Source organism: Arvicanthis niloticus, chromosome 5 (assembly GCF_011762505.2).
Source record: "Arvicanthis niloticus isolate mArvNil1 chromosome 5, mArvNil1.pat.X, whole genome shotgun sequence".
In the NCBI taxonomy this organism is placed as follows: Eukaryota; Metazoa; Chordata; class Mammalia; order Rodentia; family Muridae; genus Arvicanthis; species Arvicanthis niloticus.
In genome coordinates this window covers 27,940,449-27,966,988 of record NC_047662.1, presented here as the reverse complement: position 1 = coordinate 27,966,988, position 26,540 = coordinate 27,940,449, and the positions used below count along the sequence as shown (strand labels likewise).

Below are 26,540 nucleotides of genomic sequence, written 5' to 3'. Positions count from 1 at the left end.
TGAGAGTGTTTCACTGCGAGAATTTTCAATTCTAGCTCATGTCTCTTCTTCTAGGTCATGTAAGTATCAGTCGGGTCATTACAAGGAAACCATAAACACAGCAGATGCAGCTGGAGTGAATGCTGATGACCCCAGCAAAGGTTCTTCTGAGCAGAGAACAGGGGCAGGAATTGCAACGGAAACTAACATTCTCCCTGAGGTCTCAGAAGAAGCCAGGATCACTGCTGGATCAGCTGAGGCTTGTGGGAAGGATCTGATAAGACGAGGAGAGCTAGAAATTGAGGAGACTGAGAAGCACAGTGATGACAGACCTTCTTCTCCAGGGGACAGATCCTTGTCACAGCAGGAACCCTCCATCTCCAGGATCAAAGACCATAAGGGGCAGCAGGCTGGAGAACTCACAGAATCTGACCCTCATTCCCTGGAGGGCAAAGAACTGAAAACAGCAGAAGAAACTGACATGCCTGAGCAGAAAACTAAATCAGCAGCTGCCCCACCTGAAAAGGTGAGACGATTCACCGTGGACCGACTTAGACAGCTGGGAGTGGATGTTTCCAGTCAGCCTCGGCTGGGTGCTGATGAAGACTCCTTTGTGATACTTGATGAGCCTGAAACCAACAGAGGTAACCCTTGAAACAGGGAGGATTCTCTGGGGTGGTTCCTACCTGCCACTTTTGTGCTGTGGAAGACGGGGAGCGTGGGAGAAGCCAGTGAGTGCACATGATCATCTTTTAGATGCACTAGAAGTGGGCAGAATCCTGTTCAGATGAGGTTGGCAGAATGTCAGGATGATCTTTTAAGTCTTTTTTCAAATGGAAACCTGGTGATAATTAACATACCGAGGAGGCATACTGCTGTTTGGTATTTAGGAGTTTATTTCTGCCTTTTTGACTTAAACACCTAAATTTTTCTATGACCCTGTGTCAGATTTTATTAAATCATTCATAAAAACATTCCCATTTTTGATAGCCAGAGAGAAACACTTTGATCCACTTAAATTGTCTGCAAAACTGAATTTCTTCCTCCAACCCACACTCAACAGATACTAAACTATCTGCTGCATTTTTAAGATGCTCTACTCCTTTCTGGGCTGGAAGAGCAGGGTCACCTTGTAAGAATTTTGTTTACAATCAAGGCACTCTATCACACACCCAGGTAAATCAGATATCAATCCCTCACTTATGGTACTTTCACTGTAAGACCTGGGAAGATAGCTCACTGGCTAAGAGCAGTTGTTACTCTACCAGAGGACCAGAGGGAGTTTGAGTCCCAGCATGCTTTTCTGATAGCTCATAACTACCTATAACTACAACTCCAGGGACCCTGACGTTCTCATGTCTCATGTTTCTCTGGCTAGTCTCAAACTCACTGTATAGCCATGGATGACCTTGACCTTCTGAGTCCTGGGATTGAAGGCATGCCTGGTTGGTGGGTGCTGGGGATTGAACCTAGGACTTCATGCATGCTAGGTGAGCACTATGCCAGTTGAACCCCATTCCTTCCCTAGAATATATTACAAAATGTTTAACTGAGTATAAGGTATTTAGTTGTTGAAACAGGCCCTCTCTGTGTAGTCCAGGCTAGCTTTAAACTCCTAGTCCTCCTGCCTCTCTGTCATACTGGTAGGATTTGGTATGTGCCAGCACTCAGGCCTGGGCTCTTTCCAACCCATCTTAGAAAGAAAAAAGAAAATTACACTGTATGGCTCAGGCGCTATACTAAAGTTATATTGAAATAATGTATTCAAATAAATAGAATAAGGAAACATTCACATGGTGGTAACTAAAATTGTTTATATCAAGACTGTTCCAGTCAACAACTTGTTGGCAGGTGCTGTGTCAGCCACAGGGTCTGGTGTATAAAATATGCTTGGTGGCTTTGTTGAATAGATGGACTTTGTAGACTTTGTAGAAGTGAGAGAAGGATATTTTAGAGATATATTTACTATTTATTTTTTAACTTTTTTTTTTTTTTTTTGAGTCAGGGTTTCAGTATGTAACCTTGACTATCCTAGAACTCGTAGTATACATCAAGCTGGCCTCAAACTTTCAGCATTCCTCCACCTCTGCCTCCCAAGTCCTGGAGTTATAGGTGTTTACTCCGAGCATGCCTAAGAATGACATTTTTAGGAAGGACAGAAAAGGCTCTGCACAGTACATATTGGGAGAAGATGAGAGTTTGATTGGAACTAGATGTACAGTTACAGGTTATGTAACACAGCATAGATTCATCAGCAGAGGACAAGAAGGAGCTGCTGCCCACAGGACTGAGGAAACCTGTTGCTAAGTGACTCTAGGAATTATCTAAGGATGTTCTGGGCTGAGATACAGGAGGAAAACATTTTGAGGACCTACTATATTAAATACTGGTAGATTCTTTATTATCTTTCTTGATTCTTATAGCCCTGGGAGATTATTTTGTAAAATGAAATTGAGGCTGGGGATTTGAGTAATTTTTCCAGCATGACACTTAGCTTATACAGAACTTAGCATAATACCTGCTACATGATACACACTTTCTTTTAACTCAGCACGCTTTCCAGCTGGGTGTGATAGCTTACACCTTTAATCTGAACATTTGGGAGGTAAAGGCAGGCTGATCTCTGGGAGTCCAATGCTAGCTTGGTCTACATAGAGAGTTCTAGGCCAGCCAGAGATACAGAGCAAGACCCTGACTCAAAAAAAAAAAAAAATAGTTTTTTCCTTTAAATATGACTGACATGTAAGCTCAGTTTTCAGATCAGTCTTTTTTATTGTATTCTATACATTACCTTGTAGTCTATTCATGCAGAAAACTGATTTAGCATTTGGTTGGATACTATGTGTACAAGTAAGACACAATCCCTATTCTCAGGAAATGAAAATATAATAGAGATAGGCAAGCAGACCATTATCAGACTGGATGGTAAGCAAAGTGGGCAGTCTGTGTCACTGGAGAAGGTGCATAGAAGCCCTACAGCACATGGCACTTACCTGGGTTGGAGATTCGGGGACATTTTGGAAAGAAAGAGAGGGGGAATTAAAAAAAAGAGTTGTAATGAGAATTTTGGTTTTTTTTAAAAACACAGAAATATTATAAGAATGTGTTTTCATTTTAATCCCAGGTATGGGATATGGGGCTGCTTCAGATTGTCCACAGCAGCTGACCATGATCTGCTGCTTCATGCTCTAGCAGGGGCATGGTTTCGCCTGCTGCAGATAGTGTCTGTGACTGTGACGTTTGGAATTTTGGGGGCTCTTCAGAGGGTGTATAAATGCTAGAGCACCAAGTGGTGGTGGGTTGGTGTTGCTTACAGTTTGTTAAATAGTTGTTCTTGAAGAAGAAACAAGAAGAAGAAATTAGATATCCTGATGGTAGTAAAGATCAAACTTGCTCCAAGAACTCGACAGCCCCGATCAGCAGGAAGCAGCCTAACAACAGTGTCATCTCCTTTCCTCTCTGTCCTTTATTCTCTCCTACCTAGTGTTAGGGGCTTGAAAGGGTAGAAGAAGAGGAGTGGAGAAAGGTGGAAGAAAAAGGAACCCACAAAGTAACAAAAGTTTGGCTACACAGAGTCCTGAAACCTGAGGAGGAGATACCAAAGCAAGTGGGGAAAGACAGCTTTTCTGGTAGAGACAACTGCAAAAGACACAGATAATAGAAAGCACGAGTGCTGGCTGGTGGATGTCGAGGTTGTAGGGGTAGTGATGATAGCCTGGATCCAGAAGGGCTTTGGTGCATGCTAGAGCGGTCGAGCTTCAGCTGAGCTTTTTCTAGTAAAGAACTGTTGAAATCTTGTTTTAAGCAGGGAAATGGCTCACTCACTAATTTTAGAAAGTTCAAGCTGATAACTAGCATAGTTGATGCCTTGTAAGGATTTAAGATTAAAATTAGAGAGCTGGGCATGATACCATGTGCACTTAGAAGTGCATCTAGCACTTAGAAGGCTGAAGCAGGATTATTGAAAGTTCAAGGCTACCCTGGGCTAAGTAGCAAGTACTCTAGGCTAGCCAAGGCTACATGGTCAAGATTCTGTTTCAAAAACCAAAGAAACAGAAAAAGGAGTTGAAGAGATGGCTCAGTAAAGAGCATATGCTGCTCTTACAGAGGATCCAAGTTCAGTTCCTGCACCCACGTCTGGTGGCTCATATCCACCTGTAACTCCAACACCAGGGGATCTGATGCCTTTAGGCCTCTAGGGGCACCTGTAGTCATGTGCACATACACAGGCACACATACATACACACGTGTATGTAATTAAAACTTTTTAAAATAGATTTCAAGAAGTTGAGACAAGAAAGAAAACAATGATATATCTCAATTTCTTTATCTCATAGAGTAAATGTCCATGAGAAAATGTAGATTTAAATATGTTATTTCCATTCTTTATGAAGGCACGTGAACCAAGTGGGAATGAGAATATGGACCGGCGCTACGGGCATAGACTTGAGCTGTTGAAGAGATGAGAGATACTAGGAAGACAGGGGGAAAGAGAGTAAGGGATAGGTGAGTCAGGCAATGAAGGCAAGGAAAGTGGCTGCCTCACCTGCTTCCAGGATGGAGAGCTTGAGAGTCGTCAGATTCTCTTATCATGAATGAAGATACTTCCTGGATGTTATTTTAGGGCCTCGGTGAGATCTTCCTACTCAGCTGTTTTATTTTATTAGCGTCAATGGTGATGCCTGTTTCTGTTCCCTCTCTGCTGGTCCACCTGTTGCTTCCAACTTTACCGAGTCACTATTAATAGGAGGCAGGCGCAGGCTTTCTCTCACTGTTCTTTTGTCTGTAAGTAGCTATACCATCTTTTAGAGTTGGGTTTTTACTGCTAGTAATTGTTAGAGGCACAACAAAAAGATTTTGTTTCCTTCTCTAGGGAGAGTAAAGAACTCATGTAGACAATAACCAAACTGCAGATAACATGGGTTTGAGTGCATGTTTTTAAGAGATGGACTGTTGACTGGTGTGATGGTGTGCACTTAGAGTCTCAGCTCTTAGACAGAGGAGGCAGGAAGATCCATGCTTCAAGATGAGCCTGGGCAATGTGAGACCCCATCTCTAAAAAGTAAACAAAATAATAAGACCCAGCAAAAAAATAAACTTTATTTTATATTTTTAAAATAGTCTTGCCTCTTTTAAAAAAGTTATTATTTGTTTCATTTTATGTGTATGTTTCTGAGTCTATGAGTGTGCACCATGTGTGTGCAGGAGCCCCTGGAGGTCAAAAGAAAGCATTGGGTCCCCTGAAATGTTACAGGAGTTGTTAGCTACTATGTGGGTGCTGGGAACTGAAACAAACCAAGGTCCTCTGCAAGAACAACCAGTGCTCCTAACCGCTGAGCCACCTCCCTAGCCCCAAATTACACCTGTTTTTGAGACAGTGTCTCACTGTGTAGCACTGGGTGGCTTGGAACTTGCTGTGTAGACCAACATGGCCTTAAACTCAAAGAGTCCACCTGTCTCTTTAGTCCCAATTAACTTTTTTTTTTTTTCTTTTTTTTCTTGTTTTTGGTTTTTCAAGACAGGGTTTCTCTGTGTAGCTCTGGCTGTCCTGGAACTCAGTGTAAACCAGGTTGGCCTTGAATTTGGAAATCCACCTGCTTCCGCCTCCCAAGTGCTGGGATTAAAGGTGTGTGCCACCACTGCCTGGCCCAATTAACCTTTTTAATAGCTGAAATGAAGGCAGTTTTTTTTTTTTTTTCCCTACTGATTTGATACTAAAAAGGAAACTGAGGGCTGCAACAGTCTCAGAGAATAAAAGTACTTGTCATCAAGCCTGTTGGCCTGGTGTCCCTGTACCCACAAGATGGAAAGAAAGAATAAAGCTTGTCTCCTGACATCCACACAGGACCATGGCATACCTTCCTACATACACACAATAAATAAGTAATAAAATTTTACTTTTAAAAGTCTGGTTTTTAAACCGGAGAGAGAACAATTATAGACTATAGCGCACGAATTTTGTGCAGATCTTAGTAGCAAGGCGGGTTTGGTTTCTCTGTTATTTTTCTTGCTGGTGTTAAGTTGGAAAACTTATCATTCTTAACTGAAATCTTCGAATGGGCATGGCACATTGACACATTGGTTCACATTTGGGTTTAGAATTGGAAGCCTTGAAACAGCGTTTCTGGAGGCACGCTAATCCAGCAGCCAGTCCCAGGGCTCGTCAGACGGTGAATGTGAACATCATCGTGAAGGACTTGGGCACTGATGGGAAGGAGGAGCTAAAAGCAGAAGTAGTGCCTGTCACGTTGGCAGCAGAGAAGCTGGAAGGAACAAGTCACACAAAACCAGGTATTTGCCTTTGCTATGAAAAGCCTATGATAAAAGGTTATAGGACCTTTTCTCCTTGGAGACTTTAGAGATTGGACCATGCTTTCAGGATGATTCGAAGGTGGCACTGAGAGAGATAAGGGTGGGCAGGATAGCTTTATTTTTTAAAATAGTACTTACCTAATTATAAAAGGTAATAAATATTCACTGTAGAAAAATATAGAGAGAAGCCAAGTATGCTGGTGCACATAAGTGCATATCCCAGCGTTTGAGAAGCTGAGGCAGAAGGCTTATCACTTTAGCATGTTACTTTTTAACTGTTTGTTTTTATGTAAGTAAGTGTATCACTGTTTACCTCATGACTTCTGAGCCAGAGACTTTTCCAGTGCTGAGACTCAGACCCAGGAACCCTTGCATGCTAACCGTGTTTTCCTACTGAGCTACATCCCTATTGCTTTGAGTTAGAGACTTCTGAAGCTTTGTTCCCTTCCCTTCCTTTTAACAGTTACTTATAATCACCTGGGTACAGACATTCTCCCACATCGAAATAAGTAAAAGCCAAATAGAGTTTGTATTAAATTGCTTACATTTGTATTGAGTTGCTTAAATTCCATGGTTATTTCTTGTGCCTTGTAGTCTGTCATATCCAAAGCATGCCACTATTTTTTTGTTCAGGTGAAAAACTGCAGATGCTAAAAGCTAAGTTGCAGGAGGCAATGAAACTCCGAAGGCTTGAGGAGCGGCAGAAGCGCCAAGCATTATTTAAATTAGATAATGAAGATGGATTTGAAGAGGAGGAGGAAGAGGAAGAAATGACAGATGAGTCTGAGGAAGATGGAGAAGAGGAGGTAGAAGAGGAAGAGGAGGAGGAGGAGGATCAAGACATTCAGGAGGTTAGGGAAATTATATAATTTTGATACTTGGCTATGATGAATATGAGAAAGATTAGAGTTAAGATTTACTTAGTATTTATGTGTAAGAGTGTTGTGCCTGCAGTGCCTGCAGAGGCCAGAAGAGGGTGCTGGATCCTCTGGAACTGTAGCCACAGGCAGTTGTTAGCTAGGTGCTGGGAACTGAAACAGAGTTCTCTGGAAGAGCAAAAAGTGCTTTTAAGTACTACACCTCTCCAGGCCCGTGTGTGTGTGTGTGTGTGTGTGTGTGTGTGTGTGTGTGTGTGTGTGTAATGTATATGCATGTTTTGCTTGTATGTATGTGTGTATATCATGTGTGTGCTTGGCAGATGGATGAAAATAGCTATCTGTGTATGTGCTCTAAACTCAGCACATACAGTTCTGTTGGCATTATTGAATACCTGCAGTTCACAGCTGTGTGTGTGTCCCTGTTTCTCCTGTTAGTTTATGTATTTTAATATAGTGTTATATTGAAAATAACCGTGCTAATAAGACCTTTTTTGTTTGTCATTGATTGAGATTGAAAAGCAATTGTTCTTATTTAGGCTGAGGTCGGGAATAAGTTCTCAGACAAGAAGTCTTTCTAAATTCACCTCATTCTTAGTTAAGGGGGGTGTTTATAGAAGAACCTCTGGCCCTGTCCCATAGTAGTTTTGCAGCCCAGGGAAGGCAGGTATTTATTATATGGCTGTTCGGTATGAAAAGAGCTTTCTTTTTGGTTGAAAGACATTGTAAGTCCTTAACCCTGAGTAAAGAAAGAGCAGGGAGTGTCTGAGCTGGGCAGCACATTATATATAGTCTGCCCGATTGTGATGTGCAGTCATCCTTCCTCTACACTGACTACTCTTACTGCCTTAGTAGCATGCTAATCTAATCTTTCATAATTTTGTAGCAATTTGAGGAGTGTGAAAAGCTCTAAAAGCTAGCCAGGTGTGGTGGCACACACATTTAATCTTAACATCTAGGAAGCAGAGGCAAGTGGGTCTCTGAATTCAAGGGTAGCCTGGTCTACAGAGTGAGTTCAGACTAGTCAGGGACCCAGGCCCACATGGTGAGATGCTGTGTGAAGAAACAAACAGAAGAAGAAGAGGAAGAGGAAGAGTAGAAAGAGGAGGAAGGAGGAGGAGGAAGAGGAAGAAGAAAAAAAAACCTGTCAGGGGAGTGATGTTACTGATAGTACTTGGACTTAGTTTGTTTTAAGTTCACCTTTTCATGCTTGATATATAACCTATAACCAAGAATCCATATTTCAGGCTAAGGGTGGACCTACTTTTAACATTTTTTGACTTGTATTATTATTATTATTATTTTTACATGATTGGCTTAGACTACAGAATATCTTCTTGGTAGTGAAGATATGGAAACCAAAGATGAAAAAGAAACAGATAAAGAAAATACAGATGCCAGTAGTGACATTGGCAAGTCTGTTGCCCTCTGTGTCCCCAAGCCCATCTCCTCAGACTCCACCTTACTTCTGTTTAAAGACAGCTCTTCTAAGATGGGGTAAGTTCTTCTAAGGAAATAGAAAATTCTTTTGGATTTCTGAAGACTTGTCTTTTTAAAAGGTGTGTGCATGTGTGTGCTCACGCGCACATGCATCTGTCTGTATACGGACGGGTATGTGCATGTGAGTGCAGGTGCCTGAGGGGGGCAGAAGAGGGTGCTGGATCCCCTGCAGCTGGAAACCAGTCTTGGGACCTCTAGAAGAGCAGTGTGCACTCTTAACTATGGGGCTGTTTCTCCAGCCCATCCTTGAATTTCTTATAAGAGAGTAGGAAGTAAGAACAGATACTCAAGCAGTTTATTATTTTATTTTGCAGTTACTTTCCTACTGAAGAAAAATCAGAAACAGATGAACACATGGCCAAGCAGTCTGACAAACTAGGTAAGCAGTGATTCTTACGTATGTAGAATGTTTCTTAGTTCTGGTATGTAAAGGCCATAATCTCACAAACGTTTCTTCCTTTCTTTTTTATTCTATTGATAGCACATTCTTACATGTAGCAATGACAGGGATTTATGACTTTAAATATTTTTCCTGGCCCATTTTTTGGGCTACTTTTATTTATTTTCTTTAAATTGACTTATTTTTACTCTGTGAACATGAGGGTTGCACCTGTGTGAATGTGTGTACCTGGTGCTCACAGAGGTCGGAGAAGGTTCTGGGTCCCATGGACCTGGACTTACAGATGGTTGTGAGCTGTCATGTGGGTGCTGAGAATTGACCCTGGGTCATCTGCAAGAGCAGCAAAGGCCCTTAACTGCTGAGCCATCTTTCCAGCCCCTGGGCTATGTATTTATAGTTGACCATGGACATATGGTAGGTCCTGAATAGGTGTATGTTGATTTGTTGATTGAGTGAAACATGAAATATTTCTATGCAAAGATCAAGGAAAGGTATGTATTTAAACAGAAGAGAAGGAAGAGAACTTTCATGTGTCACTTAGCTCAGAGTAATGAGCCCTAAGTGTACAATGCTGTTGTAAATCAGTTTACCTTTAACAGAATGACTTGGAGCCTAGAACTTAAGTGGTTTGCCAGTGAATTTTACCTGTTCGATTTGCAACTCTTTCCTAAGCAAGTGCATCTCGTTTCTGTATTCACAATGCTATTTCTCTCCTCCTCGTTAGATGAAGATGACTCGAGTTCACTGCTAACAAAGGAGAGCAGCCACAATAGCAGCTTCGAGCTGATTGGCTCCACGATTCCATCGTATCAGCCTTGCAACAGACAGACAGGCCGTGGGGCAAGTTTTCTCCCTACAGCAGGATTCAGATCACCGTCCCCTGGGCTGTTCCGAGGCAGTTTGATCAGCTCTGCTTCTAAGGTAAGGCGGGAGAGTTGTTCTCATCTCCTCTGTTCACTTCCCACATTGCTAAACAGAGTGCATCCGAGCCAGCCAACTCCCACCGGCTTCATGTATTAGCAGGCGTTCTTCTTGCTTACAAGTAGTTTTCCTTAGGTTCCATTGACTATGCATTGTCCTCCTCAACTGTGATTGCCTGAGAGCAGATGACATAGTGCAAGTAGCAACTTCTGTTGTTGTCATGACACTGGATGGCATTTGTGAAATGTTTTGCTTTTGTTTTTGTTTTGGTGCCAGAGTTCAGGAAAGCTGTCTGAGCCTTCACTTCCCATAGAGGATTCCCAGGATTTGTACACCGCCTCCCCAGAGCCTAAGACACTTTTCCTAGGAGCAGGAGACTTCCAGTTCTGTTTGGAAGATGACACTCAGAGCCAACTGTTGGATGCAGATGGGTAGGTAGTTTTGTGTTTCTGTGGGTGGGAATAAGGCTGGGTGCTGCTTAATTTTGTTTAAAAATAAAATGAGCTTCTGCCACTCCATCTGCGCTTTCTCTTCTGAGAAAGAGAAGGTGTCCCAACCATTAGTCTTATATTCCACGAATTTGAACGAAGTCTCCAGAAAATAAAATGTAAATACCCCCTGATGACATTCCTATTCTCTGATCTTATTTCAAATACACAGACCTTGAATTGTAAGGTCTTTCTCTGTTCATCCCCTTGTGTTCTGGTTGTTGGCTAAGATTGGGATATGGCAGCCATCCCTGATGGATCATTAGAAGCCACTGTTAGACCCTAGAGGTTAGCCTTTATACCTCACCTTTTGACAGACCTTGCCCATCCTCCCTGCCTAGGCTAGCATGAGGCTAACCTTTAGATCTTGTTGCCTGAGTTGAGACGCAGTGTTAGTGACTGGTCTTGTGGCTCTGACAAGATACCTGAGAAAGCCCCTAAAGAAGGAGGTTTATTTTGAGTTCCAGTTCCAGTGCATACTGTGTGTCACAGTGGGACAGTCACAGCAGCAGGAGCACGGGCATGGGGCACATCATCTCTATAGTCAGGAAGAAGAAAGAGATGAATGATGTTCACTTCTTTTATCCTTTTTAGTCAGTCCTGGACCCAGGCCCATGGAATGGTACCACCCACAGATAGGGTGGGTCTTCCTGCCTCTTTTAACCTAATCTAGCTAACCCCTTGAAGACACACTCAGAGATGTGTTTCCATGGTGATTTTAAATCCCTTAACCTTGAAATTCATAATTCTCATCACATTTAGCTTCTTGTTTTTCTTTTTATAATTTTTCAAAATTACATTTTGTTTATCTTGTGTGTACATGTGTGAGCACAGATGTGCCACAGTACACATGAGAAGGTCATAGGACACCTTGCTGAAGCTAGTTCCCTCCACCATGTGGATCCTGGGGATGGAACTCAGCTTATCAGAGTTTGCAGCAAGCGCCTTTACCCACTCAGCCATCTTGCTGGCCACGTTCAGCTTCTAAACCTGTACTTTTGTCTCTTCTCTGGGTAATTTCTGACACTTCACTCTTCTTATAGATTTTTAAACATTAGAAATCACCGGAATCGATATCAGGCTTTGAAGCCCCAGTTGCCGCTGGCTAGCATGGACGAGAATGCCATGGATGCCAACATGGACGAGCTGCTGGATTTGTGCACTGGGCAGTTTACATCTCAGTCTGAGGAGAAATGTCAGCCTAGGAAGAATGACAAGAAAGAAAACATGGAAGAACTTCTGAATCTCTGCTCGGGCAAATTTCCTTCTCAAGGTAAATATTCAGTGAGAGTGTCCAGTTTACCACAGCTAGACTTCAGTCAGCTTTACGTCAGTGTCCTGAAAAGAAGCTCTTGCCCCTCTGTGTAAGTGCACAGAAAACAGGGATGTGATGGAATTCCCTCGGTGTCTCACCTTCACAATGACAGTGTCAATTTAGGACTGCTTCAGTTTCAGCATCATAGTGTATAACTTAATCTATATACAGAGGTTAGAACAGTGTCTGCTGTACAGTAAATATTGCACGCTTGCTGGAACAGGAAGTAGGCTCTATGAAGTAATTGGAGGTTCGTTTTGTTCATGACTGCCTTCCTGGGGATTGGCACACAGTAAGTGTGAATAAGGATTTGTTGAAAGAACGGATGCTGAACTGTTCCACATCCTACCTAAGAACGGAATTGAGCTGGTCAATATTTAGATGGCCAGGGAGAGCAAAGGTGTTGTTTCCTTCCTTACTGGTCTTTCCTTGTTGAGGTAGATGTCTCCCTGGTGGCTCCACTGGAGCTGAGGAAGCAGGAGAAGGAGAGCAGCCCAGAAGATCCAATGGAAGAGGCACTTGCTCTTTGCTCAGGCTCCTTCCCAACAGACAGGTGAGTCTCAAGGGTTGGCAGGAACTCGGAAAGGTTAAAAATCTAGGATCCGCCAGGCATGGTGGCACACACCTTTAATCCCAGCACCCAGGAGGCAGAGGCAGGCGGATCTCTGAGTTCCAGGACAGCCAAGGTTACAATTAACCAAACAGTTTTAAGACCCTGTTCTCTGTGTTTAGCAATGAACTAAATAACTTTGAGAAAGGCAAATCTGAGATACTACTTCACATCCTTTAACAACAAAAAAAACTAAGAGTTTTTTTGTTGTTTGTTTGTTTGTTTGTTTTTTAATGTTTATGAGTACACGATTCAGACACACCAGAAGAGAGCATCAGATCCCATTACAGATGGTTGTGAGCCACCATGTGGGTGCTGGGAATTGAACTCAGGACCTCTGGAAAAGAAGTCAGTGCTCTTAACCACTGAGCCATCTCTCTAGCCCCATGACTACAGTTTTGTATAAACTAAGTATTGACGAAAATAAGGGGAACCTCTGTTTGTTCTTGGTGACCTGCTAGGAAAAACAGTGCAGTGGTTTCTCAGAATTGATAATAGAATTACCATCTGATCCAGCAGTTCCTCTTTGGCTCCAAAGAAGTCTGAGTGGTGGCACATGCCTGAGACAAAAAACAAACAAACAAAAAACCTCGGATAGCCTAGTGTGGTATATGCTTGGAATCCAGTAGTCCTATAACGTGTGTAGTTATAGTTGCACATGCCTGTACATGCACACACATTAAATAAATACATATATAAATAAATAAAGGCAAGAAAGTTAAGGCCAGACCCACTAAACGAACTCCTTTCTTATAGATAAATGAATAAAACAGGCTTTTATAATTTGTGTTTAACATTATTTGATAATAGCCAAAATGAAGAGGGAGTGTAATGGACTGCTGTCTTGGTTAAGGTTGTTTCTGTGATAAAACACCATGACAAAAAAAAATTGGGGAGGAAAGGGTTTATTTAGCTTACTCTTCCTCATCACTGTTCATCGTCATCAGAAGTCAGGACAGGAGCTGAAGCAGTGCAGGAATCTGGACAGGAGCTGACACAGAGGCCGTGGAGGAGTGCTGTGTACTGGCTAGCTCAGCCTGCTTTCTTGTAGAAACCAGGACCACCAGTCCAGGATGACCACAGTGGGCTGGGCCCTCTCCCATCAATTGTTCATTAGGAAAGGGGGCTGGAGAGATGGCTCAGTGGTTAAGAGCACTGGCTGTTCTTCCACACAACCTGGGTTCAATTCCCAGCAACCACATAGCAGAGTTTTTGGATCTGACATCTTCATATAGATATACATGCAGGCAAAACACCAATGAGTATAAAAAAAAAAAAAAAATGAAAAGAAAAAGAAAATGTCCTATACGCTTGCATACTACTCTATCTTATGGAGCCATTTTTTTTTTTTCAATTGAAGCTCCCTGCTCTGTGATTATAGCTTGTGTCAAGTTGATAAAAGTAGCCAGCACATCTGCTAAATAAAATTTATATGCATTAAATGGCTGTAAAAGAAAGAAAATTTGTTTTTGTTGTTTGAGATCAGGTCTTCCTATGCAGCCCATACTGGCCTGGAAATTACTGTTAGTTCAGGCTGACCTCAAACTGGTAATCCTTTTGCTTCATCCGCTAAGTATGTACCATCATACCCAGCCAAATAGAAAGGAAATTATGACACATGCTTCAACATGGAGGAACCAAGAAATACTTGTCACTGAAGGACAAATACTGTATTAGTCCACATATGTTATAGTCTTTGGAATAAGCGGTTTTACAGAGACAGCAAAATTAGATGGTGGATGGGGAGAGGGGAAGATTTGTTTAATAGGTGTGGAGGTTTTGCCAGCTGAAGGACTTCGGAAGTTGATTATATGATACTATCAACATAATTTTTCCCGGGGGTTTTGTTGTTGTTGTTGTTTTGTTTGTTGTTTTTTTTGTTTGTTTGTTTGTTTGTTTTTTTGAGATTGAGTCTCATTCTGTAGCCCTGGCTGGCCTGGAACTCACTCTGTAGACCACGCTGGCCTCAAACTCACAGAGCTCTATCTGCTTCTGTCTCCCAAGTGCTGGAATTAAAGGCCTGGACCACTACACCCAGGGATGACCAGTCTTTCTGGTCAGTCCCTCCTGAGCACTCCTACCTCTGCCTTGTGAGGCTGCAATTACAAGTGGGCCACTCTGGCATTGGCATGGGTTCTGTGGATCAGACCTCCAGTTTTCACAGTTGCAGAGTAAATGCTTTAGCCATCAAGCTCAAAAATATCTTTTTAAAAAGACAAAATACCTCATTTTATGCTTCTTAACAGCAATTACTGGTGCTAATAAGTGTCTTAAGTCCTTAGCTTGGCTGGCTGCTTGTGATGTGCTTTAAATAACTCAGTGTTTTATCTTCTAGGGAGGAAGAGGGTGAAGAGGATGAATTTGGAGACTTTCAGCTTGTTTCAAAAGAGAATGGATTTGCTAGTGACGAGGTAAGTGCAGAGAGAGCACAGCCAAGCTCCACAAGGTACTCCCCTGCATCGGTTCTTGAGAATTCTGAGCTTAGAGTCTTACCAGAAGCAATGTCCTGTAATGAGGCATGGGGACAGAACTTTATAAATCCTCTTGTTGCCTTCTTGTTTTGTCACATGATGCTGGAGCTCAAAGCCAGGACCATGTATGTGCCTGTAATCCCAGTACTTGGGAGGCTGAGGTAGGTTTATGAGTTCGAGACCAGCCTATCCACACAACAAGACTCTGTCTACAAAAATAAACAAGTTTAAGATCAGGGGAAAGAGCACACAACTCTTTGTTATATGCTCGAGGCATGGCAGCACTCCTTTCCTGTGATCCCTGTTGTCTGTGTAACTGGGTTTGCTGCTCTGACATTGCAGGATGACCGTAGTGACTCCGGTGACGAGGAGCTGGCCCTGGACCTGGAGGACGATGAGGAAGAGCTCCTGAAGCAGTCTGAGAAGATGAAACGCCAAATGTAGGTGTTCTGTCCATGCCTTCAGCTTCTAGACAGTTCTCCTAAGCTGAGGTATAGCTTGTCTGTTACCTTTTTACGTAAACTTGTTGGTTTGGTTTCTGCTTTTTGTTATTAACATAAATTAAATAATTCCTTCGTGGCCTTGAGGCAAATGAGATAACTCAGCAGGTAAAAGTGCTTCTTATGCAACCCTGACTGCCAGTCTCTCTAGATCCCACGATGAAAGCAGAGAACCAACTTCCAAAAGTTGTCCTCTGACCTCCAGGCCTATGCCAGAGCATGCATATGCACACAGATGAATTTGTTTTAAAAATCCTTCTGTGGCCACTTCTTGAATCCTCAGAGATGGTTGTGGTTTCCTTAAGTGGCGCCAATATGACATATCTCTGGATTCCTCCCAGACCTAATGACTTTCCCAGGAGCGTTGCTTCCTACTCTCGTCCTGGAATAGTCTCTTTCTACTCAGGTGTGCTCTGGCTGTTTGCTAGATGGGTGTTAGTCATGTGACCCAAGATCAGGTGAGCTGAGCCACTCCCTATGCGCCTATGAAGTCTGTAATTCCTGGTTTTCTTGATTCTCATCTTGGGCAAATGGCCTGCTTAATTTTCTTATTTTTAAAATATTTGTCGCTCTGGTCATGAGAGTAAATCTTTTTATTTTAGGGTATTCAAAAGAATATATGAGCTGGGGATATAGGTCATTTGGTAGAGTGCTGGCCTTGTATGAATGAGGCCCTGAGCTTAATCTCTGCCACATACCCCCCAAAACAAGTAGGTAGGTGGGTGGTAGCGAGGCTATTGGAGGGATGGACAGACGGACAGGGGTTGGAAGTATAGCCCAATAGTAAAGCACTGCACAGTGAACACAAAGCCCTGGGTTCATCCCCAGCACCACAAACACGAAGGGAAGAATGAGGGCTAGGGAGGGAGGAGAAAGGGGAGGGAGTTGTTCATAACCATTGACCAGGATGTATGTGAAAGCGTTGATAATAAATTTCCTCATAACTTTTCATGCAACTATTCTTATACATCTGAGATTTAAATAATTTCCCTATGTATTTAATTTTGCATCTTGACTTTTCCTCATAGCACATCCATAGTATTGTAATTTTAAAGGATTTCACAAACATAATTTAATAAAAATTCAGTAACGTATACCATGTGTATGACTTTTAGATTCATGTCCAGGACGTCATATTGATCTCTATTAGATTTATATTGTTTCTTTTGGCCTGTCATTTCATTCTCTTAGGATCCAGCTGGGGTTCTCATTTGTCACCTGTCACTTTAACTTTTTTGTACAGCTTTAGGATATAACTAGATCTTTTTCCCCCTAGAGGTAGTAATTGTTAAACTTTATTAAACTGCAAAAGTCTTCAAATCAGTCCTTAAAGAATGGCAGCCAAAGTTGAACTGCTCAGCGACATTACTGAGAAGCCTGGGAAGCCTGGTGACTAATGACCCTTGAAGCAACTCTCCAGGAAGCCTAGGATTTAGAGGGAGGATACAATATAAGAGTAGAGCTGACGTTTAGAGGGGTTTAGAGAACAGCCTAGCATGCTCAAGGCTGTAGACTCAGTCTCCAGCACCTCACCAAAAAAGAAAATAGAAAAGACAAACTGTAATGGTTTCCAGCAACAGGGAATTCTGGTCTTACTGTATCATACTATTCTCTAGCACTGATGAGCTTAAATACAAAACAAACTAGTATGAACCTTCTAGCAGGTACTCCTAAATATGTAGTAAATATTAAGAGTTCTGGGACCGGGTGATGGCTCTGGGTGAAACTGGTAGCTGTGCAAGGCTGGTGACCTGAGTTCAATCCCCAGACCCCACATATTGGAAGGTAGGAAGCAAGCCAGCTGGGTGTGTCGGTGTGCTTTATAATTCCCAGCACCATAAGAGATAGGAGAATGGGGCCCTGGAGAGATGGCTCAGTGGCTATTATTGTACTTCCAGAGGACTCAGGTTCAATTCTTGTTGGGGACCGCACTAGCCCCACATTGGGCGCCAAAATAATGTTGGGGACCGCACTAGTGCCACGTTGGGGCGGCTAAAAAAATGTCTCGGCCTGAGCAAAATGTTGAGGCCCGGGCCGACCCACGTTTGGGTGGCCACTGTATCCCGGCACAAGCTGCTGCTCCGGTCTGCGGGTCGGAGTTCAGCAAGACCGAGGGTGAGGGCAGATTCTACCTAATGTCTGATGTGTATGAATCTCTCTCTCTGGTCTGATGTCTGGTTCTGTCTTCTATAGTCTGATTCTAAGCCACGCCTCTAAGTTACACCTTTAATCATGCCCTTAGGTCTTGTCTCTAACTCTGATCTCTATAATTCTAAGTCACACACCTTTAATCTCACACACCTTTAATCTCACACACCTTTAATCTCAAGGTATCTAAACCAAGATTATCGGAGTGTTCTCAGCTGTTGTAGGCTATTGTAATCCAAGTCTCATGTCAGGGTATATGGCTCAAGATGGCTGCAAAGCTGATAGCCGCTTTCTGCTAAAAGTCGGCCCCCAACAAATTCTTAGCACCCACATGATGGCTCACAACAAACTGTCACCCTAGTTACATGGGATCTGACATCCCCTTTTATCTTCTAGAGGCATGTGGTGCACAGATATATACTCAGACAAAACATTCATAAAATAATCAAGTCATTTTAAATGTTTTTGGTTGGTTGGTTGGTTTGGGTTTTCTTGTTTGTTTGATTGTTTTTTAAACAGAGTCAGAATGACCTGGGAGCCTGTGGGTCAGCTGGCCTGGACTATACAATGAAGCAGCTGAAACAGAAATCCCATAACACAGTGGAAGCCAGAGCTATCACCTACAAGGGTGTCTACATGAGGCACTCACACAAAATACATTTTTAAAGTTTTCTGGCTGTAGGGTTGCCCAAGCTAGGTTGAGGTCATCTCCTATGTGGGAACCTGTTGGTCTCTCTGAGCCTCCTTTCACAAATTCTATACAAACATCTCTAGTTCCTTCCAGAACAAACAAGTGGCATTTTAGGGTTGTAGCTTCTACTCTCCTTGATTCTCAGGCATTCTCTTTCTTAACTATCAAGTGACAAGAGATAATAGGGTAATGGTACCATCTGTAAAGTACTGCAACTGGCACACGGTCTGGGTTAAGTGTCCAGCGTTTAAATATCAAAAGAATACTTGAGATATCAAAATGTGTTATACATTTAAACTATTAATGGTTCTACATTCTGCTTTTCTTTGTTATTAACCCTTTGGCTATTTACACATGTATACAATGCATTCTGCTCACATTTCTCTGCCCTCTCTCATTCTCCCCAATCCTGACAGCCATCACTCCACGTGGCCCTTGCCTCACTAAGCCCATCCTGCCTTCAGCTCTGTTTTCGCTCTGACTTCCTGGGTTTGATGAGGGCCATCATGTGGGGCTATCCACTGGGACAGGGATAACCACAGTGGCTTTCTGCTTTTCTTACTGTATCCGTATTCTGTGTATGTATCCACTGTCTAGTCTCTAATCTTTCAAATTGCTTTCTAGGAGACTGAAGAAATACTTGGAAGATGAGGCAGAGGTGTCGGGCAGTGATGTGGGAAGTGAAGACGAGTATGATGGAGAAGACATCGATGAATATGAAGAGGACGTCATCGATGAGGTGCTTCCGTCTGATGAGGAGCTGGAGAGTCAGATCAAGAAAATACACATGTCAGTATTCTAATGAGCCCTTCTACACAGTAAGAAGCCTCAAGGCAGCCATGTTACCAGGCAGAGTGTTCCTGGTGTGCAGAGCCTTGTTGCTTCTGTTGTAGGAAAACCATGTTGGATGACGATAAGCGGAGACTGCGACTATATCAAGAGCGGTACCTTGCTGACGGAGATCTACACAGCGACGGGCCTGGACGAACAAGAAAATTCCGATGGAAACACATAGGTATCTTGGTCCTTTAGAAAGAAATGGTTCCAGTATACATATTTGTCCACTTTAAGATGGTAAATGGCAATCAGAACTAAACCAGGAGGCTGGAGATGTAGCTTAGTTGGTAGAATGCTTACCTAGAACACAGGTGCTCTGAGTTTCATCCCCAGAAACACATTAGAAAACAGCTGGGCATGGCTGTGTGCCAAGGACCTGCCTCAGCTTAGGGAGGGCTTCTGACAAAACGGGTATCCTCGAGCGGTGAAACAAATGACTAAAAGTGAAATCTTGAGTCCAAGCTGAGGGCTTATGTTCTGCTCGAGACAGCATTCCAGATTGCTCTCTTTCTGTGTTCTGCTCTCAAGGCAGTTCTCTTGCTATTCTAAAAACTCTCTGGATAGCTCATCTCTTGCAGATCAAAAGCCCAGTTTTTTTTTTTATTTTACATATGAATTCAATCATTACTCCATTTTGATTATCCCGTGACTCCCCAGCCCCTTAATTCTTAGAAAGAGACAGCAAGTACTAACACAGACAATAAGATAGCTGGGTGGGACCGTACCTCTCCCAGGCTGACCTGCACTCAGGAGTCCACCTGCCTTTGTAAACATAAGCAAAAATCCTACATTTAAACTATTAAATCTTGCCTTGTGACCACCACTCCCTCAATCTCTTTATCTCCTTCCTTGGTGTCCTTCTGATAAGTTGGCTCACAGTGCTGCTGCCTCTGCTCCTTTAAATCTGTGAAGCTCCTTGTACAATTCATATTGCATCCTTATATTTTGAGAAAGTATATATTTTCAAACTCATGTTTTCAGCATTCTGTCCTACCACCTTAAGGGTTGTCCTGATGGTCACAGCTGAGACATAGACATGTCCTCACCTCCCAGACTAATGCTGTCTCTGATTATCATGGAGTCATTAACCTTGGCAGAGGGGACATTCCTTAAAGGAAGAACGTGAAATGTGTACATTATTATACAAACAAGCCTTTCACCCACAGGAACCATCGACACTCATGAAGCTCACACCCTGCTGGCTCTGTTCAGGGGCAGGAAACTATGTCAGACTGTCCCTTACATGCCTATAACCCAAGATTTGGGAGGAGGAGGAGGAGGAGGGAGGACAATCAGGAGACAAGATCATTCTTAGCTGAATAGCAAGTTCAATGCCAACCTGGCTACTTGCAACCCTTTCTGGGGGAAAAAAAAAACACAAACAGAAAGCCACCTACACACCAGGCTGTGTGGTAGATGTAGCTGTATCCGTTGGTTTCCTTTTGTGGCTGGAAAAGGTTTATATCAAAATGCTCAGCAGATAGGGGTTTGTTTTGTGTCTGTCTGACCACTCCCTCTGAGGATGACCGAATGCTGAACGCCTTCCCTCTTTCCTTTAGATGATACTTCCCAGATGGATCTGTTTCACAGAGATTCCGATGACGATCAGGTTGAAGAACAGCTTGACGAGACCGAAGCCAAGTGGAGGAAGGAGCGAATTGAACGAGAGCAGTGGCTTCGGGAACAGGTAGAAACAGTCTAAGAAAATTGCCCGTTTTCACCAAGTTTTGGGGGTGGGGGTGGTGGAGATTCAGCTACTTCACCTGCCATATAAACTTAGCAACAACATATTTAATCCTTTTAATCTTGGGTTTTGCCCCCCTACACACACACACTGAAAAGGTTACCATAAGTAACTCTCCAGCTAACTGTCCAATGTTAAAAAAAATACGTATTTTAGTGGTAGGAGTTGTGTCACATGCCTTTAATCCAAGCACTTGGCAGGCAGAGACAGGTGGATCTCTGTGAGTTGCAGGCCAGCCCAAAGTTCATAATGAGACCTTGTCTTGAAAATATGAAATACTTGAAGTTTTGCATGTGGGGTGGGGGGAGAAGTACATTTGAATACAGTACCTGTGGAGGCCAGAAGTGGGCATCAGGTCTCTTGGAGCTAGAGTTCCAGGCAGTTGTGAGCTGCCTATGTGCATTCTGGGAACCAAACTCAGGTCCTCTAGGAGATCAGCACACATCTCTAACCACTCAGCCACCTCTCCAAACCACTCAGATATCTCTCCAGCTCTTCTATGTTTTTGGTCTAAGGCAGCATAGCTTATAAAAAGGAAAACAAATGGTAGTAGCCAGGCTTTACAACCCGGCCTATCTTCTTTTTGTATATATTACATTTTTGTATATCTTCTTTTTGTATATATTATTTTTTTGTTTGTTTTGTTTTGTGTTTGTTTTTGAAACACCATCTTACTGTGTATTTCTGACGGTCCTAGAAATCACTCTGTATACCAGGCAGCCTCAAACTCATAGACATCCACCTGCCTCTGCCTCCAGAGTGCTAGGATTAAAGGCCCAGCCTTTAATTTTATTGTATGTATGGGTGTTTTGCCTACATATATGTCTGTGCACCACATGTGTGCCTGGTGCCAGCAGACCCCAGAAGAGGGTGTCAGACTCCTTGCAAATGGAGCTACAGACAGTTGTGAGCTGCCGTGTGGGTTCTGGGAGTTGAACCCATATCCTCTGGGAGAGCAGCCAGAGCTCTTAACACTGAGCCATGTTTCCTACTCCCTTACACTATTTAGAAAAGTTGAAGGTAATCTAATGTTGCATGGGTTTGTTTTGTTTGTTTTGGAGGCAGAGGCTGGTCTGTCATGTATTCCAGACTGGCCTCGAAACCAGGTTATCCTCCTGCCTCAGCTCTCCAAGTGCTGGGATTATAGGCATATGCCACCATACCTGGCTAATAATGTATGATCACCATGTTCAGGCTCAACAGGGAAAAATTGTTGCTGAAGAAGAGGACGTTGGGGAAGATAGTCAGTTTATGATGCTAGCCAAGAAAGTCACGGCCAAAGCATTGCAGAAGAATGGTGAGCGCTTCCTTCTTATTTTAGTCTGGCTGCTTGGATTGTGAGTGCTGGCACCCTGGAGGGGACTCTAACCTTCAGGGACTGTGGCAGCTAACATAAGCCATCTGTAATACTGTCTTAAAGGAGCCATGGAGATGAGGAGAGGCAGAAGTTGGCTCTTAAGCTATTGGTCAGCAGAAATTGTACTTAGGTTTATATAGTTGTTTTGCCTCATGTTTTGAGGCTTGGCTGGTGCCCTGTGGCTTCTCTCTGAGTTGCCCAGGATTTATCCACTCAATTGTTAGGGCTAGCATTTGAACATCAATGTATTGAAGGCCAGAACCATTTCTCTCATGTGGTACTACACAGCTCCAACTACTGTTTTCTCTTATATTAGTCTTCGTTAATGATTGATTGACAAGCTCAACTTCATTGTCTCCTTAGTGACACTTGCTATTGTTTTAAAGTATAAAATAAACAAGAGTTCTTATTATGTCAGCTTTTAAAGCTTCTTGGCTTGTTTAAATGTAGAAGGAATTGTAACTAGCTTTGCCCAGAGCGCTTCTCTTCGTGTTTTCTTTGCAGCCGGTCGTGCCGTGGTGGCTCAGGAAGCGAAGGCTGTGCTCGGTGACCCTTTCGAAGCCATCAGACCAGGAGGTGCTCACCAGGTCAGTTGGGACCATGTTAATGTGACATCATGGTCTGTAGGTCAGTCTGTCATCCAGGAGGGAGGTGGACACAGGACGTGGGAAGGTCAAGCATAAGGTAGAAATGCATCCCTTCAGTACCAGGCTAAGCAGATGAGGATAGACAGACGCCCTTCGTCCTTTTGGCATTTGTGGTTTGATATCAGGTAACTCTTCTTTCCGCAGCTAAAGACAGGCTCCCTGCTAAACCAGCCCAAAGCCGTGCTTCAAAAACTTGCTGCCCTGTCTGACCTCAACCCTAGCGCTCCCCGAAACTCAAGAAACTTTGTCTTTCATACGATTTCTCCCACCAAGGCAGAGACAGCAAAGGACTCATCTAAGCCTCAGGTAGGGATTGATATGTGGAACTTCCCAAATAGAGTTTATTTGTGGGCGTTTGTCTTTTGCTTTGTAAAGATTAGTTTGTATTTTACCTACATGTATGTGCATGCACTACGTGTGTGTCTGGTACCTGGGGAGGCCAGAAAAGGGTGCCAGATCCCCTGGGACTGGAGTTACAGATAGCTGTTAAACTGTGGGTGCTGGAAACAGAATCTGGTCCTCTGTAAAAAGAACAAGTACCTTAACCACTAAGCCATTCAGTCCCAGAGTTATTTTTGTTATATTTTTTAAAAACGTGTGTGTGTGTGCATGAGAGAGAGAGAGAGAGAGAGAGAGAGAGAGAGAGAGAGAGAGATTTAGCAGGTAAGAGAACTTACTGTGCAAGCATGAGGATCTGAGTCTGAATCTTAGCCCATATAAATGGCAGGCATAGCTGTATGGCTGTGCAATTCTGTAATCTGAACATTGGGCAGAGAGAGGCTGCTGGCCAGCTAGCCTAGCTGAAGTGTCAAACTTTCTGCTCTGAGAGAGCCACTGTCTTAAAGGAACAAGTCAGAGAGCAATGGCAGAAGATCCCAGCATCCTCCAGCCTCCATGTGCGTGCTCATGCATGCACCATGCACTACATGCATACATCACATACATCCAAAAAAGTAAAATAAAATGAAATAAGAATTATTAAACGACAGCTGTTATAGTATTAGAATGTTTCAAGTCTCAAGAATTTATAGGGGAGTTGCTGTTCCAACGGACAGTCAGCTCATCAGCTTTTAAATTTGCCTTCAAACTTTGTCTGTGTAACTGTGCTGAGGAACTCACTGAGGGAAAGCACCTGTGTGTGTCTTGAGCTGGCTCTGAGTCCTTCTGTGTTCTCTCTAGGTGAGAAGAAGGGGACCATCATCAATGATGTCACCATCTCCTAAGCGGCTAAAGACGAACGGTAGCAGTCCAGGACCAAAGCGAAGCATCTTCAGATACTTGGAAAGCTAACACCATCCAGGATGCCAGCGTCTGTCGAAAGTACTCAAAGTAGGTCTGGCACCTGGCACAGAGGGGTGGGGCTGCTATTTCCACCGATGACCTCTCCTTCCCTCAGAATCAATGCGTTATGAGCAGAGCTTCCCTTCTCCCCACCACACAGCTCTCCACAGCATTTTCTTTCCTAGTGTTATTTTTCAGTTTGGCCACCAATCTTAGCACGGCAGAGTTCCCAGCATCGACTTACGGAATAATTGAAGTCTCGCTTCTTCTGTTAAGCACTTGACATTTTTTCCTAGCAGTTTCCTGGGTTGACACCACTTTCAAGTAGAGGTGTTCGGAGGAGGAAGAAAGTGTGGCATTATAGAAAATTACAGAAAGCACTGAAAGCCAGCCCTGGGATGAGGCCTCCAGAGCCACATGACCCCTAACACGGTAACAGGCCAAGAATCACGCACCTGCTCCTGCATCTTCCTGTTCCTTCTGTGTCTTGTAAGTGTCTAGACTTGATCTCTGATTAACCTTTATCACCTTTGAAATAAGGACTTAAGCTGGTACCTAGTTCAGAAAGAGGCTATCCCTCACTGTCTGCAGTGTGGGAAGAAGATAAAGGGTTATACCCAGTGCCCATCCACACTGGATAATCAATGGAGAAGAAACTGTCCCTGGGACTAGAGTCTCACCTTAAAGCATTTGTTTGAGAGCAAACCTACCTTCTGCAGAAACCCGACCACTATTTATTGTTGCTCTTGGGCTGAGTTTCTTGCCGGCCACTGGGCTTTCAGAAACATAGACCAATTCTCTCCCATCAGAACTGAACTCACTGCTGCTTTGCAAAAACCATTGCAAGTGAATGTTGGGCTTCAGGGTCGAAAGCTGAGCATGGGACATTGGATGAGGTTATGTTTGTCTTTTATTGAGAGACATAAAGCAGCCTATTCAACTGATGAAATTAAGATGTAGGTTTTCTGTTGGGTGCTAGGGCTTTTTGTTTTTGTTTTTTAATATTCAGGATGCTGACTTGGACAGAACACACATTTGTATATTTGTAATCTTGTAATGGGAGAAATGTGTATAAAGCTGTTTTAATATGTATGTAGGTTTTCAATAAATCTCATTGCCTTGAGGGCAGGGTTTGCTGTCCAGCTTCAGTGTTGATTCTTCCGTCAATGCCTATATTGAGAGAGGATTTCATTTTCAGTATGTTTCCTCCCAGGGACTGTGTGTCCAGGGTGCCGCAGCTGCCCTTCACTGGCATCTCCATCCCCAGGAAGTGATCAGATAACCCACTTAGTGGTCTGAATTCAGAGCTGGTCCTGAGGAGAGATTTCATACAGTCCTCTTCTGCCCCAGTCCTCTTCTGCCCCAGTCCTCTAAGAGATACTTTCTCCTTAGCTGGCCTCCATGTACTTCAGTGTTACTCTCAATCCAAGGTGATGGATATTGCTGCTCTCTGCGTGTTATAAAAAGCACCTAATATAGGCACCCTTCATCCCCCTGAGCAACAAAGCTGAGAAGTGAGGCTACAGATCCCCTCCTGCGCCCCCTTCTTACGCCTTGTGAGTGGTAAGTTACTTGGGAGCAAACTGAGGGCCTTACCTAGGCTGAGCAGTCTCACCAACCTTTCCACATGCTCTTTTTGGGAGAAATGAAAAAAAGAACTGACCACTAAATAGAAGAAAATCAGTACTTGAGAAATCTGGGAAATAAATTGCTTTTCGTTGAGTCTCTGGGTAAATGCATTCTATTTTCTTAATCTTGCTATATTTCATTTATGTTTGTGTGTATGTGTGGACACACATGTAGAAATAAGAGGATAATTTGCAAAAGTTCGTTTTCTCCTTCCACCATATAAGCCTTGGGGATTGAACCCCTCAGGTTTGGCAGCAAGTGCCTTTACCTGCTGAGCTGTTTTGCTGGTTCCCAAGAACATTCTTAAGCTTGCAGTTGCAAGCTTTTCTATCCAGTCTATTTGTTCCCAGAATAATGCCTCGGGGGCTTTTTATGTTTGAATCGATGCCTAGGCCATAAGCTTGGGCTTGTTCCTCAACTCTCTCATAACTTACCTAACCCTTTTATTCTAGTCTATGTCTGCCACATAGTTATCTTGCCTCAGTTTCAGGTGTCTGTCTCCTTCAGAGTTCCCACGCTTGACTCTATCCCAGAGTTCCCTTCTCCCTCCTATTTTCTGCCTCAGATAATAGGCCATCAGTTTTTTTTATTGACAGGTGGTGCTTCTGTACAGTGAGCAAGAAGTTCTCGCTACACTTTAGAGAAAGAAAAATGTAGTCTTTAACTATAGGTCACTTTTCACTATGAAATACCTTCCAGAAGTCATGCTCGGCTTCCACCTTTTAACAGGACTGAAGAGTTTCTGCCTGACCCACATGCCATTTGTCCAGAGTATCGAGCCACCAGCATCTGTCGTTCTGACTCCTAGTAGGACTCAGCTCCACCATCTTGGAAA

At 43.2% G+C, this 26,540-nt stretch overlaps 1 protein-coding gene across 3 annotated transcripts in view; it reads left to right on the top strand.

The window, feature by feature from the left end:
* Clspn (claspin) overlaps nt 1-25,234 on the top strand; it is a 33,810-nt gene extending 8,576 nt beyond the window's left edge. For 2 of the 3 annotated variants that reach the window (XM_076934194.1, XM_076934197.1), the window contains exons 8-26: nt 55-623; nt 6,079-6,270; nt 6,925-7,142; nt 8,488-8,663; nt 8,981-9,045; nt 9,791-9,987; nt 10,264-10,418; nt 11,519-11,748; nt 12,232-12,343; nt 14,736-14,811; nt 15,214-15,311; nt 18,835-18,999; nt 19,104-19,225; nt 20,607-20,734; nt 21,986-22,088; nt 22,653-22,735; nt 22,940-23,101; nt 23,975-24,124; nt 24,373-25,234. In XM_076934194.1, coding sequence (XP_076790309.1) covers nt 55-623; nt 6,079-6,270; nt 6,925-7,142; nt 8,488-8,663; nt 8,981-9,045; nt 9,791-9,987; nt 10,264-10,418; nt 11,519-11,748; nt 12,232-12,343; nt 14,736-14,811; nt 15,214-15,311; nt 18,835-18,999; nt 19,104-19,225; nt 20,607-20,734; nt 21,986-22,088; nt 22,653-22,735; nt 22,940-23,101; nt 23,975-24,085 — 2,962 coding nt within the window. In that variant the 3' untranslated portion in view covers nt 24,086-24,124; nt 24,373-25,234. The remainder of the gene's footprint in view (nt 1-54; nt 624-6,078; nt 6,271-6,924; nt 7,143-8,487; nt 8,664-8,980; nt 9,046-9,790; nt 9,988-10,263; nt 10,419-11,518; nt 11,749-12,231; nt 12,344-14,735; nt 14,812-15,213; nt 15,312-18,834; nt 19,000-19,103; nt 19,226-20,606; nt 20,735-21,985; nt 22,089-22,652; nt 22,736-22,939; nt 23,102-23,974; nt 24,125-24,372) is intronic. The other variant, XM_076934195.1, reaches the window with a different exon arrangement.
* The last annotated feature ends 1,306 nt before the right edge of the window (nt 25,235-26,540 follow it).